The sequence below is a fragment of the Eumetopias jubatus genome, unplaced genomic scaffold (genome assembly GCF_037043125.1).
Source record: "Eumetopias jubatus isolate StellerSeaLion01/CBP00866 unplaced genomic scaffold, mEumJub1_p1.0 scaffold_9, whole genome shotgun sequence".
NCBI lineage: Eukaryota > Metazoa > Chordata > Mammalia > Carnivora > Otariidae > Eumetopias > Eumetopias jubatus.
Window position 1 is genome coordinate 39852931 of NW_028274815.1, and position 18595 is coordinate 39871525.

The 18595-nt window shown below is 40.9% G+C and overlaps 1 protein-coding gene across 1 annotated transcript in view; it reads left to right on the forward strand.

The window, feature by feature from the left end:
• POLR1A (RNA polymerase I subunit A) overlaps window positions 1-18595 on the forward strand; it is a 75089-nt gene that overhangs the window by 26420 nt on the left and 30074 nt on the right. The window contains exons 13-14 of the mRNA XM_028122421.2: window positions 1197-1451; window positions 5925-6116. Of these exons, the coding sequence (XP_027978222.1) occupies window positions 1197-1451; window positions 5925-6116 (447 nt within the window). The remainder of the gene's footprint in view (window positions 1-1196; window positions 1452-5924; window positions 6117-18595) is intronic.

Here is an 18595-nt window from a genome sequence, read left to right on the forward strand (position 1 = left end):
GTTCTGTTCTCTAAGTTTGTCTGTATTTTCTAATTCCCCCCCCCCACAATGAGCATATCACTTGTGCAGTGGTTCTTGCTTTCCTTAAAAATGGTTGAATATCTCTTAAAAAAAAAAAAAGTATGGAAGTAATACATGCTCCTTGTCACAGGAACACTACTAAGATGGGTGGAGGTAAAGGTGGTAGGTACTCTGTGCCTTACTTCTTCCCCACGTGCCCTTGCCCTTGTGAAGTCCATGGTCACAGCTTGGTAAGGATCCAAGGAGCCTTTTCCCTCATGTATATAAATACATAGAGAATTGTGTCGGGTTTTCAGTTGCCTCCTCCTGTCACCTTAGATGGCACGTGGATTTTTTTGTTTGTTTTTTTACTGGAATACGTTGTTGCCATTACTTCAGGACTAGTATAGATTTAACTCAGCTATTTTCATCATTGCATAATATTCCATAGTGTATACCATGGTTGATATACCCACGCCGCTTCTGTGGGGCAGCCCAAGTTATTCCAGGTTTTTCCACTGCAAACACTGCTGCTTAAACATACATGTTTATGTAACCTTACATTGGTACTTTTTTCCTTGTGAAATGCCAAAAGGAAATGAGTTTTGTTCTTTTTTTTTACTTTATCATTTACTTTATTTTTTTTGAAGGTTTAATGTATTTTTATTTATTTAGGAAATGAGTTTTGAATGTTCTTAAATCTGTTGTCAGATTGCTTTCCCAAAAGACTATGGCAATTTAAATTTCTTATTAATGTTTTAAGTGTGAAAGAATGTTTTCAGAAGGCATTGAAGTAGGAGTCAGGACCCTGTGTTCCCTGGCTCTACCATTTGAGGTTGGGTCAGGTAGTTCTAAAACATGGGATTCACGTTTAGAATAGTGTACTCACATGTGACTGTGGGAGGGGGGATTCCAGAGGTCTGCCAGGCCCTTTCAAGCCAAGGGTTTCACAGTTACGTGCAGATATGCTGTCTTCAGATGTGTTCATTTCTTTCCCTAGACCAATAGCCAGAGGAATCCAAGACTCCAGAAAGGTTATGTCCCTCTGAAGAAAGAGACTACTGGACAGGGGCCTGGAGCCTCCTCTATTGCTTGCATCTCTGAGCCCAGAGCCAGGATCAGGGCTATGCTGGGCTCGTAGCTACTTCTCAGAGATTTCTATGGTTTGACTCCAGTTTTCTTTGCTCTGCCCCCAGGTGTGCCGGCATGTGAAGAATGGGGACATCCTCCTGCTGAACCGACAGCCCACCCTGCACAGACCCTCTATCCAGGCACACCATGCCCGCATCCTGCCTGAAGAGAAAGTCCTGCGGCTCCACTATGCCAACTGCAAGGCATATAACGCGGACTTTGATGGAGATGAGATGAATGCTCACTTCCCCCAGAGTGAACTTGGCCGGGCCGAGGCCCGTGTCCTGGCCTGCACAGATCAGCAGTACCTTGTTCCCAAGGTAGGTCTGACCTTGACGCTGTTCCGTGGTCATCACTGGCACAACTTGGCACTTCACGTCTGGGCTCTTGCCGGCTCCTGGGGTCAGCGGGTAGCTCCAAGACAGGGGCCCATGGAATAGAGGGTTCTGGCTTCTTCCAGGTGGGGCTTTCAGCCCTCTAGCTGCTTAGAGGGTAGCAACTAGTAGCTGTGTAATAGGTCTTTCTTCTGGACTTATGTTTGGATTCTACAATTTATTAGCCACCGGCAAGCATAAGCATCCCAACTGTGACGGTCCTTATGACCCCCAGATGACTTTGATCCTTTGAGTTCTGACAAGCGTGAGTTTTAAGAGACAACTTAATCATGAGGGCCCACAATGAGATCCCTCTAGCCTATAAAGGTGTCTCCTCTTTGAATCCCTTCCTTCTCACTCTGAGGTTGGTCCTTAAAAGCAGACCCATGTGGTCATGGCTACCCGGTGGGGTGCATGAGGAAGGATTCAGCTTCCTTTCCCAGCTGATCCATCCTATTAAGTGGCAGGGACCTGAGTCAACGAGTGTTCATGGGAACAAGAGTAGGGATAGAGCCAGCCTGCACAAAAAAAAACCAAGTATGTTCCAGATGCCACTTACCCCTCACTACCCATCCTAAGGCCTGAGGCCTTTAAAATTATCAGCTGTTTGCGTCACAGTGATTCACAATTATATGTCAGTCACTTGGGTTGTGGTGGGATGTGAAAGAACCAGTAGTAATAGTAACATGGAATTATGGCTGCCATTTTCCAAGCATTTCGTCAATGCTAGACCCTGTGCAAAGTACTTGGGAGGCTTCCCCTTTTCACCATTGCGAAGCCCTTGGAGCAGGTGCCGTCAGTGTCCACGGTTACACGTGGAGAAGACAAAGGAGCTCTGTAACTTGCAGCAGGACACCGCTGGGAAGGCGGAGGAAGTTACAGGGAGCCCCCAGCTCCTCAGGGCTCTGCTGCTTTCCACCTCTGTGGCTCTTGCCACCCTTCTGCAGAGCAGATGGGACTTCTGCAGGCAGGCAAGCACAGGAGGCTGCTTGGAGATGTCCGGCATCAGCCAGTGCCCTCCCCGCCTAGGAACTTCTCTTCCCAGCAGTCCCCAGCCACCTAGGGCAGCAGGCCCTGGCCAGGGGCCCGGGGACCCAGCGTCCCGGCCTTGTTCACACCAGATGCGCTGTTGGCGGCTTCACGCTGGACCCAGCTGTTTGAGTTTAACTCTCGTTCCCTTCTCTGCCCACTTCAGCCAGCGCTGGATTAGTGAAGGCGCGAAAAGTAGGAAGGAGGGATTAAGGGCCCACTGAGGTCCCTTGGAAGTTAGAATAATCATTTTACTAACTTGAAAATTGATTTTTTGCCTTTTCATGTCACTAAGAGTTGTGGCTGTCGCTAAGGCGGCAGTAAAGGGCACCATCCACTGAGCGCCCCCCGTACAGCAGGCACTGCTCTAAGCTTTTTGCAGACGTTCTCTCAGGCCTCACAACAACTTATGAGATAAGTGCGTTTTTCCGATGAGGAAACACAAGTGACTTACCAGCCAGCGACGAGGCCAGCACTTGAACCCAGTACCTTTGACTCCCAAGCCCATGTGCTCAGCATCATGGGTCATTAGCCTCACTTACCAGGCAAGGCTGGGGCTAGGTAAGGCCACGTGGCAGGAAGTGGATCCCAAGACTGAACTGGCTCCGTGACTCTAGAGGCAGGGTCACATTTCACCATAGGGCACACTACCAGGGAGCAGCAGATGGTTCACTTGTGGCTGGCAGAGTGACCGCTGGACATGAGGGGAGTTGGAATGGGGAGTTGGGGTGCTCTGAAGTTCTCAGACCAGTGAACTTGAATGTTCTGTACTTCATTTTGATTGAATAAAGTCATACAAGGGCTTCATGCTTACACCGTGTCCTTCAAAGGGCTGCCAGATGTGCCTCAGCATGTGTTCACATGCCCACCAATTTTAGGTCAGGAGACAGGCAGAACCCAGATAAATAAGCTTACATCAATAAATTAAGTTCTTAGGGGGAAGAAACTTCTAGGGGATGACCCGAGGGTTCACTTCACTTTCCACTAGTTTCCTTAAGGTACAGAGCTTTTGATTCTTGATCAGTTTCATTTAGTCCTTAGTGTAAATGCCGAGACATGGAGTCTGTTTTTGCTAATGGTTGTAAAAATGCATCATGTCTTAAACTACTTTGGTGGTAAAGTCCTAAGAGAACAGGAAACTGGCTTTGTTACACTAGGAAAGTCATTTTTTGGGAGAGAGGGGGTAATTTTTCTTGGTGTATTTTTATTTTCCTTATTTCCATTTCCCTTCTATTTCTTCTGTTTTCCAGGTTCTGTTCCTTGATTAACCATAGTAGCCTATTAAAGGACATTTAATTTTATTTTTTATGTGTTTAGTAGAGTTGCAGGTTATTTTCTTACTTAAAATAGGAGGTGAATGATACCAGCTCTTTCTTTCCCAAGAAAACAGTTAAACTTTTCACTGATGTGTTTCTTTGTGGATTTTTTTCTTCTGTTTGTTGTATTATTTGAGGGCCAGTGCCTTGTGGAAAGTTTTTAACAAGGTTTGAGAGTCTTCTGACTCTATCCACTTAGCCAGAAAATTCAAGTCACAGAATACCCTAATTCTCAAAGCATCCTGACCAAAGGCATTAATTGTAATGTCATTTTGCTGTGATAATAGGTGGAATAGGATAGCTAACAATTATCTGGGTTTTTGATTGAGAGATGGTCTTTCTGATCCTAAGCAGGATTTGGGAAATCCAGAATTGTAAGTAGGCCTTTAGTAAATTGCTTTAATCAGCATTCCTCCCTACGATTCATGATTATTGCATTGAAAGCAATTTAGCCATTAAGGTAATTTTCTAGTCATGGAAAAATCTGGATGGAGAGAAAGGAAGGCACTGAATAGATCACATAACTTGTAATTATGTTCTTTAAAGGAAAAAACAAAAGGAAAAATCTATATCTGCCCCCAAAGACTGTGGGATGAGGCAAATGCGTAATACTGGTTTGGTTTCTCCATCCCCCAGGCAAAATAAGACCTTGTCTTTGGAACAAGATGCAGAGTATAATTTTTTATTCTTGTTCTTAACTCAAAGCCTTTGTAAGAGAGGCTGTGTGCACCATCTGACCTTGCCTTATCTATTCAGCCCATCTGTACTAATTGTCTTTGAGTTTATATAGAGCCCATTGCCACAGTATGTCCACTATTTGACAAGCATCCTTTTTATCCTTTGAATTAGTACGTGTGGTTAAATTGCTCGCATTTCTCCATGGCTGCATTTGTGAGTTCCTTTAGCTTAGTTATGAAACCTGGCCATAATATTGGATAGTATTTAACAAGTAATCAAATGATAACAGTCTTTAGATCCAAGGCACAGATTTTTCTCAAGTTCCCATACACACTGAGAAGTTTGCAAACACTGTTTCTTAGAGCATGTCAGTGGGCATAGCTATTTTTACGTTAGTGTGCCTTATGTTGCCATGAACACAGACCTCCAGATAAGTTGCAGGAGACTAAGGCTCAGTCTGTGAAAAGTTTCAAATGAGATGAACACACTGGGACTTACATAAAAGCCCTTGTTTGGGCATCTGGTAGATAACAGCTTCTATTAAAGGCCCCGCCACGAACACGTGCTACATTGTGAAGAGACACTTGTAAGTGAGCATTCTTTTCTTCCATAGTCATGCACAGCAAGGCCCTCTCAACCCTCTCGAGGTTCCTCTGGCTGACCCCCTACCCCTTAGAGAGCTGATGCTTAAGTCAGTATACTCAGGGCCCTGTAATACTGCCCCTGAAAGATCCTTTCTGACCATCCCCCACCTCTAATCTATATGATGACCCATCTGTTATTTTCCTCCAAGATATTTAAAACTATTTGTGATAATGTATTCATCCAATCATTTGTTGACTGTCTAGTTCTTCCTCACCATAAAGGATCATGTCAGTTTGGTCCACTAGAGTAGATTGGAGGGCTAACCCAAATGTCTGGGCATATAGTATTCTCTCAATAAATATTTATTGAGTGGATGACTGATTTAGAGGAAAACAGGCCAGAAATGTGTGAAAAATGCTAGAGCATAAAACCAAAATATAAAAGCCAAGAACACAGCAAACTGTAGCTAGACCAAATTTATGCAAAGATGCCAAAAATACACTGGAGTAACTAGAACCAGATGGGATTACGGAGAGAAGGCTTGGGGAACTGGATGAGTTGGAGCTGTTTTGATCTCGAACAGTGGGCACATGTAAAAGGTGGAGGCTGGTCAGGAAGCCTAGGTCATGTGTTTTGGGAGGCAGTTTTCTCTCCAGATGGGAGGCCCAAGCCTGGGCCTAGTGAGGCTATGGGCAGAACCATCCAGGAGTAGAGGGGAGGGCTGTTACTAGTACATGGCTTCCAAGCAGATGATTAGAAATTAGAATGTGATTTCATATTTGCCTTCTTTCTTACCTCTTCTGGTTTGTAGGATGGCCAACCATTGGCAGGGTTGATCCAAGATCATATGGTTTCGGGTGCAAACATGACCATTCGAGGTTGCTTTTTCACTCGGGAGCAATATATGGAGCTGCTATACCGAGGACTCACAGACAAAGTGGGGCGTGTGAAGCTCTTTCCTCCTGCCATCCTGAAGCCCTTGCCACTGTGGACAGGAAAGCAGGTAATTGGGAATTTAAAAAAAAAAGGGAAACAGGCCACTTGTATAAAAGATTTCATTCCCAGGAGAGTCCAGACCAGCTGTAGAGAAATGGCACATCAGATGGTCTGGAACTGAACCCAGGTTCAGGTATGCCTGTGTGATCTATATGACTTTCTCTTTCCTGGGGTCTGGGTGATTTCAGGGGAGTGTCTACTAAGAGTGGACTGCACAGTGTCCTCGATGTCCTCATAATGCAGATGTGGTGGTAAGAAGCAGTGGTATTGGTGGTGGTGGTAGTAATAATATTTTCATTGGGAGAGGCCAAGTACTTTACTGATCTGTTACCTTATTTAATCCTCAACCAACCTCTGATGCAGAGACCGTTATTATCACCATTTAGCAGACGAGGATACTGAGGGCTTATAGAACTTAAATGACATGCCCAAGTCTATAGGAGACAGAGTTGGAATTCAAACCCAGGATTCCTAACTCCTAAGACGTCGTGCTATGCTTCCTGTCAAAGTAATGAAATAATGGTGTATGTGGCGATCAAATAATGAGGTACAGTAGAGTGTGTGTTTCTATTGTTGGCTGGGTCTCCAGGTTTAGCCATAAGGCTTAACTCCTAATCAACTGCGTGATATTGGCTTCATGGGTCTCCTTTATTCATCTAGAATACAAAGGGTTGGGGGTGATGATCTCTAAGATCTCTTCCTGCTCAGCAGTTCTTTAAGCCTGCACACCTGCAACCTGTTTCTTTTATTTATTTTTTTTTAATTTTTAATTTTTTTAAATTTATTTGAGAGAGAACAGGGTGAGAGAGAGTGAACATGTGCACAGGCTGGGGGGAGGGACAGAGGGAGAGGGAGACGCAGACTCCCCGCTGAGCAGGGAGCCCAATGTGGGGCTCAATCCCAGCACCCTGGGATCATGACCTGAGCCGAAGGCAGACGCTTAACCGACTGAGCCACCCAGACACCCCTGACTGGTTTTTAGTTGTTAACCCAACCTTGCATTCTGGGACAACCCTTACTTGTCATGAGGTATTACCCTGTCTATATATTTTTTAATTCAGTTGCTCAAGTTTTGTTTAGAATTTTTTAATTAATCAGAGAGAGTGAGCACAAGCAGGGGGAATGGCAGGCAGAGGAAGAAGCAGGCTCCCTGCTGAGAAAGGAGCCTGATGTGGGACTTGATCCCAGGACCTTAGGATCATGACCTGAGCCTAAGGCAGCCGCTTAAGTGGTTGAGCCACTCAGGCATCCTGTTTAGAATTTTTTTGCATTTGTGTTTGTAAAGGATACCTCATTTTATTGTGCTTTGCTTTATTGTACTTCACAGATACTGTGTTTTTCACTCCTTGAAGGTTTGTGGCTACCCTGCATTCAAGCAGTTTTGTATGCTTTTTTCATTTTTCATTGCATTTATTGGTGCCATTTTTCCAGCAGCATTTGTTTACTTCATGTCTCTGTGTCACATTTTGGTAATTCTCAGAGAATTTCAAACTATTTCATTATTATATTTGTTATGGTGATCCGTGATTAGTGATTACAACTCAAAGCTCAGATGATGGTTAGCATTTTTAGTAATAAAGTATTTTTTAAAAAATTCAATTTAGTTAACATATGTAGTGTATTATTAGTTTCAGAGGTAGAATTTAGTGATTCATCAGTTGCGTATAACACCCAGTGCTCATTCCATCAAGTGCCCTCCTTAATGCCCATCACCCAGTTACCCCATCCCCCCACCCACCACCCCTCCAGCAACCCTCAGTTTGTTTCCTAGAGTTAAGAGTCTCTTATGGTTTGTCTCCCTCTCTGTTTTTATCTTATTTTTCCTTCCTTTCCCCTATATTCATCTGTTTTGTTTCTTAAATTCCACATATGAGTGAAGCAGTAAAGTATTTTTAAATTAAGGTATGTACATAGGGGCACCTGCATGGCTCAGTCGGTTAAGCATCTGCCTTCGGCTTGGGTCATAATCCCAGGGTCCTGGGCTCAAGCCCCACATCAGGCTTCCTGCTCAGTGGGGTGTCTGCTTCTCCCTCTACCCTTCCCCCCTGCTTGTGCTCTCTCTGTCACACTCTCTCAAATAAATAAGTAAAATCTTAAAAAAAAAAAGCGTGTACATAATGCTATTGCACACTTAATAAACTACAGTGTAGTGTAAACATAACTTCTGTATGCACTGGGAAATTCATTTGACTCACTTTATCATTATAGTCACTTTATTATGGTGGTCTGGAACTCAACCCACAATATCTCTGAGATATGCCTGCATTGATTTGTAGTTTCCTTCTCTTGTAATATATTTGCCTGGTTTTGTTATCAGGGTAATGCAGGCTTCATAGAATGAGTTGGGAAATACTTCCTCTTCAATATTCTGTAAGTTTGTAGTATTGGTATAATTTTTTTCTTAAATGTTTGGTTGAATTAGCCAATGAATCCATCTGAAAACAACTTTTCTTCATAGGAAGGTTTTTTTTAAACTAAAATTTCTATCTTTCTAATACATATAGGGCTCTTCAGGTTATCTGTTTCTTCTTGAATGAGCCTCAGTACTTTGTTTTTTAAAGCAATTTGTCCCATCTCATAAGTTGTTGAATTTATAGGCATAAAGTTATTCATAATATTCCTTTACTATTTTTTTTTCTATATCTAGAATCTGTAGGTGGGTCAGCTCTCTCCTTTCTGATACTGGTGATTTGTGTCTTTTTTTTTTTTTGTAAGTAATTTTTATACCCAACGTGGGGCTCGAACTCTTGACCCTGAGATTAAGAGTCACATGCTTCACTGACTAAGCCAACCAGGTACCCTGATTTGTGTCTTTTTTCTTTTTTCCAATCAGTTTGCTTAGAGATTTATTAGTTTTGCTCTCAAAGAACCAGCTTTCATTGACTTTGTCTATTTTTCTGTTTTTTATTTCATTGATTTCACTTTCATCCTAATTTTTCTTTTCTTCTGTTTACTTTCGGTTTGATTTGCCCTTCTTTGTCTTGTCATTTAAGGTTGAAGCTGGAATTGTTGATATGAGACCTTTTTTCCCTTTTTTTATATAGTCATTTCATAAATTTTCCCCTTAAATTCTACTTAAGTCGCATCGCATAAGTTATTATATTGTAGTTTCATTTTCATTCAAATACTTTCTAATTTACCTTTTGATTTCTTTTTGGCCCATGAGTTAATTAGAAGTCCGTTATTTAGTTTCCACATATTTAAATATTTTCCAGATATCTTTGTTTCGGATTTCCAATCTAATTCCATTGTGGCAAGAGAACATATATTGGGTAATTGGAATCCTTTTTAAATTTATTAATGTTTGTGTATGAGATTATGTTGACTATGGTGTATCTTGGTAAATGTTCTGTGTGACCGTTAAGTGGAGTGCTCTAAAAATGTCAGGGTTGGTTAATAAATAGTTCAAGTCTATTCTGTCTGCTGATCACTGTCCTTCGTTGCCTGGTGTCCATTGTCTTGAAAACCATTGTTTCATGTTCATGTTTGCTTTTGTTGTTTTTCGTGGAAGACTCATCAGGTCACTGTTGCTCTATCTTGGCCAGAAGTGGAAGTCAGTTTAACAGAATAGATGGGGAATTTTGCAATTTAAGATTAAAATCCAGAAGTATGGATGGTTTAGTTCAAGGAATGGTAAGCTTTTTCTGTAAAAGCCAGCAGTAAATATTTTAGGCTTTGCAGATCATACAGTCTCTTTTGCAACTACTCAGCTCTGTCATTGTAGCATGGAAGCAGCCATAGACAAAACATAAATGAATGAGCATGACTGTGATCTAATTAACTTTACTTACAAAAACAGGTAGTAGGCCAGATTAGGCCTACAAGCTATAGTTTGCTGACCCCTGACTTAGTTGGCTATATGTATTTGTCTACTTTATTATTTATATTTCTATTATTTTTATTATTTCCATTTGTCTTTATTTTATAAGCCATCTGAAATAATCTTGGAAGTGAATGATTATGTTTTAAGTAATTAAGTGTCCAGAATTTATTAGAATTTTGTTTAAATAGTAGGCTGTGTGTTCAAAATAGAACTAAATAGTGGACAAAGAATATATATCTAGAGCCATAAAAATATGTTGATTCCCTTCAATCTGGGAATCCAGCCAAAGGAAACAATCTGAAATGTAGAAAAAGCTACTTGAAAAAAGTAGTCCGTTACCCCTCATAGTGGTGGAAAATTAGAAAAACCTGGATACTTAACATGGGCGCTGAGGCAATTGCGGAACGTCCATTTGTGAAGATATTTTGTAGCTGTTTAAAATCGTGGTTTTAAAAGACCATAGAGCGAGTGGTCTGGGAAATTTTCTGACCAAATGTTGAAAGCAGAAATAGACTACAGCGTTCTGCGTGCGGTCACTGTCACAACCGTGCTAAGCATGTGTGTGAGAAAAATTGTGGCATGATAAAGATCAGAATGATGGAATAATTTGGTTCATGTTAGGAATAATTTCTTTTTCATTTTATAATGTTTCTGGGCCAGATTTACTACTATTTAATTAAATAAAACTAGAGAATAGGCCCAGGTTTTACTTGTGTCACAGTTGAGATTTTTCAGTGTTTCTTGTGAGGTTGCCACAGGCTGTTATTTCTTTGCAAGTAGGTATAAAAGAGAAGAATGACTGCCCCACCCGAGAATTTGTTGGTGGCTCAGTCTGATTCTGCAGAGAAAAGCCACGTTTAGAATCAGGAAGTAAAGAGCTTAGCTTGGGTAGTCTATTTGTACTGCCCCAGCAAATGAAGTCTTAGGCTCCTTCTTCAGGGCATTTCATGCGGCCTCTTGAGTGCTTTTCTCTGCATTTTAAGAATCTGAGGTCTCAGCATTTGTTGAAAGAGCATATAAAGAAAAAGAATTTGCCTGTCATTTCACATCTCAAGTGTACAGCTCAGTGGATGTTCACAAAGTGAATATACTTTTGTAAAGTGTCACTCAGATCAGGTTAGAATCTCATCAGCACTCCCAGAAGACCCCTGCAAACCCCTATCCATTTTTACCCCTGCCCAAAGGTAGCCCCTAACCTGACTTCTAACACTACACTATAAGTACATTTTGTCTTTTTTCTTTTTAACTTTATATAAATGGAATGGTCAATCATATCTCTATGTAAGTCATTCATGGTATCATATAATAGGCGCTCATTCGTTTTCATTGCTGTATAGTATTCCATTATGTAACTATACCATCATATATTTATCCTTTTACTCTTGAACGACATGTGGCTTGTCTTCATTTGGCTATTACAAATAGGGCTACTATCACCATTCTTTTTTTTTTTAAGATTTTTTACTTATTTATTTGAGAGAGAGAGAATGAGAGACAGAGCATGAGAGGGAGGAGGGTCAGAGGGGGAAGCAGACCCCCTGCCGAGCAGGGAGCCTGACGTGGGACTCTATCCCGAGACTCCAGGATCATGACCTGAGCCGAAGGCAGCCGCTCAACCAACTGAGCCACCCAGGCGCCCTACTATCACCATTCTTGTGTATATCTTTTATTGAACATATATATTCATTTTTATAGGCTAGATACCAAGGAATCAAATTGCTGAATCATAAGATATATGGTTTTTTTTTTTTAAGATTTTATTTTTTTATTTGACAGAGGGAGAGACAGTGAGAGAGGGAACACACGCAGGGGGAGAGGGAGAAGCAGGCTTCCCGCAGAGCAGGGAGCCCAATGCGGGGCTCGATCCCAGGACCCCAGGATCATGACCTGAGCCGAAGGCAGACGCTTAATGACTGAGCCACCCAGGTGCCCCTTAACTTGTATTTTCTTAATGACAAGTGAGGTTGAGCACCTCTTCATATGCTTATTGGCCATTAGGGTATCATCATTTGTGAAGTGCTTATTCAAGTCTTTTTCTTGTTTTCTATTCCACACCATTTTCTTACTAATAGGTAAGAGTTTTTTTATATATATATTCTTGTTCGTCCATTGCCAAATTGTTGCCTTTTACCTAGTGCTATTTTCTAATGATCAGAGCTATTTTATTAATATAATTCACCAGTATTTGCCATTCATGGCTAGTCCTATATAACTTTGACTGTCCTGAGGGCACAAAGGTATTCCCCTATGTTATTGTCTAGTAGCTTTACTGTTTTACTTACACGCTTAGGTCTACTTGTCTGCCTGGAGTTGATATTTATGGGTGTGTATGGTAAAAGGTAGGGGATTCCTTTTTCCCCCATATGGCTGTCCAGTTAATATAACATCATTTGTTGAAAAGACCAGCATTTTTCCACTTCTCTTCAGTATCTCCTTTGTCATAAATCAACTAGTCACATACATGTGGGTCTTTTCCTGGACTCTGTTCAGTTCCATTGGTCTGTTTGATTCCGTTGTATCAATACCACACTATCTTAATTATTGTAGCTTTTTATAATACTGATTTCTGATAGTAAAAGTCTCCAGCTTTGTTCTTCAAGACTGTCTTGAATATACTTGGCCCTGGGTATTTCCATATAAATTTTAAAGTCAGCTTGGAAATTTCCACAAAAATAATACCTGCTAGGATTTTTATTAGGATTACATTGTACCTTTAGATAACTTTAGGGAGAATCAGCATAATTACAATATTGAATCTTTCAAGTTATGAACAGATTGTGTCCTTCGATGATGTAAGTCTTGTACATCTTTCATTAAATTCTTTTCTAGGTATTGTTATAGATGGTATTGTTTCTTAAATTTTCTAATTATTTACAATTGGGATGTAGAAATACAGTTAATTTGTGTATATTGTCCCTGAATTCACCTTCCTGAATTCAGTTATTAGATCACTGCCTTTCAAATTCTTTTTAACCGTAGAAGTAACAGAAGTTTATTGTTAAACAAAAACGCAGTAATGTGAAAGGAAAAAGGAAAAATTCCCTCCTTCCCCAACCCCACTCTCCCATGTCCACACATACTCTCAGAAAGTAATTAAGAATGGGATATTATACCTGCTCAGGAGAACCATGAATCATGATTAAATTTGACATTCAATAAAAAAAAATAAAAAAAAATATTTGACATTCAATTTTGAGCTTGTATTTTAAACCTCTGTATCCATGGCATCCTCGTACCTGAGGCATCAATTTTCCTGACCAACAGGTACATGGACCTTTTTTGACTGGTTTTTAACATGACTTACTTTGAATGAGCCACCAGGCCTTCCAAAGGGAATTCCATTCTTTCAAGCAGTCTGTATTTTTAATTTGGACCACCCTAACACACTCTGAATATGGCAGGAAGTTCATTTAACTGCCTTCATGTGCTAGGTTAACAGGTAGGACCTTTCTTAAAATTGCTTTGTGATGGGGCTCCTGGGTGGCTAAGTTGTTAAGTGTCTACCTTCGACTCAGATCATGATCCCAGGGTCCTGGGATCGAGCCCCGCATCAGGCTCCCTCCTCAGCGGGAAGCCTGCTTCTCCCTCTCCCCCTGCTTGTGTTCCCTCTCTTGCTCTCTCTCTCTGTCAGATAAATAAAATCTTTAAAGAAAAATTGCTTTGTGATGTATTTAGTTAACTTAATGACATATTGTAGGGCTCATTCTGTATCCATATGTGTAGATCCACGTCATTCTTTAACCCATTCTGTGTTGTATCCAATGATGTGGATATACCATAGATGATTTAACTGGCTTTCTTTTGGCAGACTTTTACATTGTAAACTGGTGTTTACTACTTTACCTAGTGCTGTAGTGACTACCCACTCATGTTTATATTCATGTACTTTTTTTGGTTTTATTTGAGAGGAGTTCCTAGCAGTGTGATTGCTGAGTCAAAGGGTATATACATTTCAAAACTTTTTTTTAAAGAAATTCTTTTAACTTTTAAAATGTTTTTAAAATTTAATAGAATCATAGTATAAAAAAAATTCATTTATAATTCTCCTAGATTCTGCTTCACAGTATCTTGTAGATACCATCCTTCACAGTTTAAGAGATGTTGCAGTTGGTCTTTTCTCCCTAGCATAATAGTTTATGACCAGAAAGTAAATTAAACATTTCTAGAATGTTATTGCAGGAAGGGGCTTAAAATCCTCTTGTCTGACTCCTGTGTTTTTCTTATTGAGATATAATTCATATTTAAGATAAATTTATGATATTTAAAAGGGTATAATTCAATGATTTTTAGTATGTCTGCTGTGATGCACAACGATCACCATAGCTAATTCCAGCACATTGCCATCATCCCTAAAAGAAACCCTGTACCTATTATCATCTGTCCCAATTCCTCCCTCCCTCATTCCCAGGCAATCACTTTCTGTCTCTATGGATCTGCCTATTTTGGACATTTCATGTACATGATATCATACAACATGTAGCCTTTTGTGACTTTGCTTCTTTTACTTAATATAATACTTTCAAAATCTACTCATGTTGTAGCATGAACAGTACTTCATTCCTTTTTGTGGCTGGATGATATTCCATTGTATAGAAATATCTCATTTTGTTTGTTAGTTGATAAATGGATAATTTAGGTTGTTCCCCTCTGTGATTATTATAAATAAAGCTGCTGTGTATATTCATGTACCAGTTTTTGTGTGAATATGTATTTCAGTTCTCTTGGCTAAGAGTGGAATTGCTGCGTCATATGGTAATGCTATTTTTAACTTTTTTTGAGGAACTACCAAACTGTGCTCCAAAACACCTGTACCATTTTACATTCCTACCAGCAATGCATGAGTGTTCTAATTGCTCCACATTCATACCAACGCCTTTCTTCTTTTTCTTTCTTTCTTTCTTTCTTTCTTTCTTTCTTTCTTTCTTTCTTTCTTTCTTTCTTTCTTTCTTTCTTTCTTTCTTTCTTTCTTTCTTCCTTCCTTCCTTCCTTCCTTCCTTCCTTCCTTCCTTCCTTCCTTTCTTTTTTCTTTCTTTTTCTTTCATCCATCCATCTTAGTGGGTATGAAGTGGTATCTCATTGTGATTTTGATTTGTGTTTACCTAATGACTAATGATAGTGAGCATGTTTTCATTTGCTTACTAGCCATTTGTACTATCTTCTTTGGAGAAGTATTTATTCAGGCCCTTTGTCCATTTGGTAATTGGGCTGTTATCTTTTTATTGTTGAGCTCCAGGAGTTCTTTATATATCCTAGCTATTAGATCTGTAATATGTAAGTATTTTGCAAATATTTTCTCCCATTCCATGGGTTGTCAATTCTTTTTTTTTTTAAAGATTTTATTTATTTATTTGACAGAGAGACAGCGAGAGAGGGAACACAAGCAGGGGGAGTGGGAGAAGAAGCAGGCTTCCCACCGAGCAGAGAGCCCGATGTGGGGCTCAATCCCAGGACCCTGGGATCATGACCTGAGCCAAAGGCAGATGCTTTAACGACTGAGCCACCCACACGCCCCTGGGTTGTCAATTCTTTTTTTTTTTTTTTTTAAGATTTTGTTTATTTATTTGAGAGAGAGAATGAGAGAGAAAGCATGAGAGGGGGGAGGGTCAGAGGGAGAAGCAGACGCCCCGTTGAGCAGGGAGCCCAATGTGGGACTGGATCCCGGGGCTCCAGGATCATGACCTGAGCTGAAGGCAGTTGCTTAACCAACTGAGCCACCCAGGCGCCCCAGGGGTTGTCAATTCTTAATAGTGTCCTTTGACACACAGATTTTAATTTTGAGAAATTTATCTACTTTTTCTTTTGTTGCTTGTGCTTTTGGTGTCATATCTAAGAAACTGTTGCCTAAGCCAAGGTCACACAGATTTATAGCTATTTTTCCACCTAAGAGTTACAGGGTTTTAGCCAATACACTTAGGTCTTTGATTCACTTTGAGTTAATTTTTGTATATGGTGTGAGGTAGAAGTTCAGCTTCATTTTTTTGCATGTGGAGATAACAGTTGTCTTGGCACCATTTGTTGAACATTCTTAGCACCCTTGTCAAAAATCAATTAACTATAGATGTATGGGTTTATTTATGGCCTCTTCCATTGATCAGTATGTCTATCTTTATGCCATTATTGTGTCCTAATAACTGTAGCTTTGTATTAAAATCTGGAAGTGTGAGTCTTCTAACTTTGTTCTTCTTTTTCAAGATTGTTTTGGTTATTCAGGGTCTGTTGCATTTCCTTGTGAATTTTAGGATCACCTTGTTCATTTATACAAAATTGGTAGTTGGAAATTCAGTAGGGATTGCTCATAACCTGTAGATCAGTTTGGGGACTGTTGCCATCTTAAACAATATTAAGTCTTCTGATCCATGATGTCTTTCCATTTATTTAGATTTTCTTTAATTTCTTTCAACATTGTGTTAGACTTTTCAGCATATGACTTTTACATTTCTTTGGTTAAATTTATTCCTGAGTATTTAATTTTCTTTTACAAAAAATTCCTTTTGTGAATGAAATTATTTTGTTCATTTCATTTTCAGATTGTCATTGTTAATGTATAGAAATAGTAGATTTTTCTATGTTGACCTTGCATCCTTCAGCTTTGCTTAAAGTCATTTACTACCTCTCAAATTTTTTTTGTGAATTCTTTAGGGTTTTCCATATAAAAGATCATGTCATCTACAAACAGAGGTAGTTTCACTTCTTCTCCAATCTGGATGCCTTTTATTTCTTTTCTTGACCAGTTGCCCTGGCCAGTACTTCTAGTACATTGTTGCATACAAGTGGTGAGAGCAGGCATCTTTTGTCATGTTCCTGATCTTAGGCAAAAAGTGTCTAGTCTTGGACCATTGAGTGTGTGTGTGTTTTTACACACACGCATATTTTAAGATTTGATTTATTTAGGGACGCCTGGGTGGCTCAGTCGGTTAAGCATCAGCCTTCAGCTCAGGTCATGATCGCGGGGTCCTGGAATCGAGTCCAGTATCAGACTCCTTGCTCAGTGGGGGGCCTGCTTCTCCCTCTGCCTGCTTCTCCCCTTGCTTGTGTGCTCTCTCTCTCTCTCTGACAAATAAATAAAATCTTAAAAAAAAAAGATTTGATTTATCTATTTTGAGAGAGGGAGAGTGTGTGAGCAGGGGGGAGGGGCAGAGGCAGAGGGAGAGAGAGAATCTCAAGCAAATTCCCCACTGAGCGTGGAACCTGACCTGGGGCTGGATCCCACAACCCTGAGGTCATGACCTGGGCCGAAATCAAGAGTCAGACCTTTAACCAACTGAGCCACCCAGGCGCCCCAACTATTGAATATATTAGCTATGGGTTTTTCATAGGTGCCTCCCTTTTTTTAGATTAATGCCATTCCCTTCTGTTCCTATTCTGCTGAGTGTTTTTATCATGAAAGGGTGTTGTTGGAGTTTGTCAAATGCTTTGCTTTTTCTGCTTTGTTTTTATAGATGAGATGGTAGGTCATGTTTCCTTGTGCTCTGATGGTTGGATGCGTGTGCTATTACCTTTTACCTTGCACGTAGACTTCCTGTCCTGACTGTGCCCTGCGGGCAGTCCACGCTGTGGTGATTTAGTTGAGGTGCAGGTTGTGGTCGGCATTGCAGGGAAGCCTCACCCTCCTGCCTTTACTTCCTCATCCTTGCCTGGCAGCGCTAGCCTTCTGGAGAGTGTCATGACCCTACTGGTCATATTCCGTTGAGATAGAGTGTTGTCTGCTTTCTTTAAAGATGCTACTGCCAATTGTCCTCCTGCTTCTGGTGCACATGCCTGAAAAGGCAACTGTCCTCCTAACTGTCCTGAGTCCATTGTATGCATATAAAGATGCCACTTTGTGGGGCCTGGTACAGGCGTACAAAGAGCTATTTACTGATGCCAGCTGATGGCTCCCAGCCGCTCTTTAGCCCTCATGCCTGTTACACTGGCCTGTTTGCGCCTTGCCTGCTGCATCTTTGGGAACGCGTGCTTTTGCCCCCTCTGGAGACATGGTTATATCCAGGGGCAGGTGCCCCCGCTTGGCCAAGTTTCTCAGTGGAGCAGCTGCCTGAGAAATTGCCTCTTCTAACCTCCAATTAGCAGCCGCTTGTTGAGTGGATGACCATTGCAATGCATCCAACTGGGGCAAAGGAAGGACTCCCCAGCCTCTCAGTAACCATAATTAATTCCAGTTGAATGAATTTATTTCTGGTGTTAGTTCTGTAAAAGCTAATTGGGTGGGAGCCATCAAGTTGCCAGTCGCATAACCAGTGGGTCCTGTGATGTTCCTCACATGGAGACTTTATCACATGGTGCTCCTCACTCAACTTTAATAACCACTTCTAAAGTCCTGGTCCTTCTTGTCAGTGTCACTCCGGGGGCTTATTCTCTAAGGTGTTTATGTAGCCTCAGTGTCTAGATATTTGGAACAAGTGAGCCTCTTAAAAGTAAAATCAGAGCATATCACTCCTGTGATCAAAACCTCCCGAATAGATTTCCTTCTCACTCAGCCTTAAAAGCCTCCTGCCTGAAATGCATGGTCTGATCTCGGAAGGTTCCCTTCCTCACCACCTTGTTGGTGAGGCCTTCCCTGCCCATCTTACCAAAAATCCTGAATATTCCCTCCCCCTTTCCCCCCAGCTCTACTTGGGGTTCTCCTTCCCGTTTTATTTTCCTCCAAGGACAATCCCCTTTGGGAA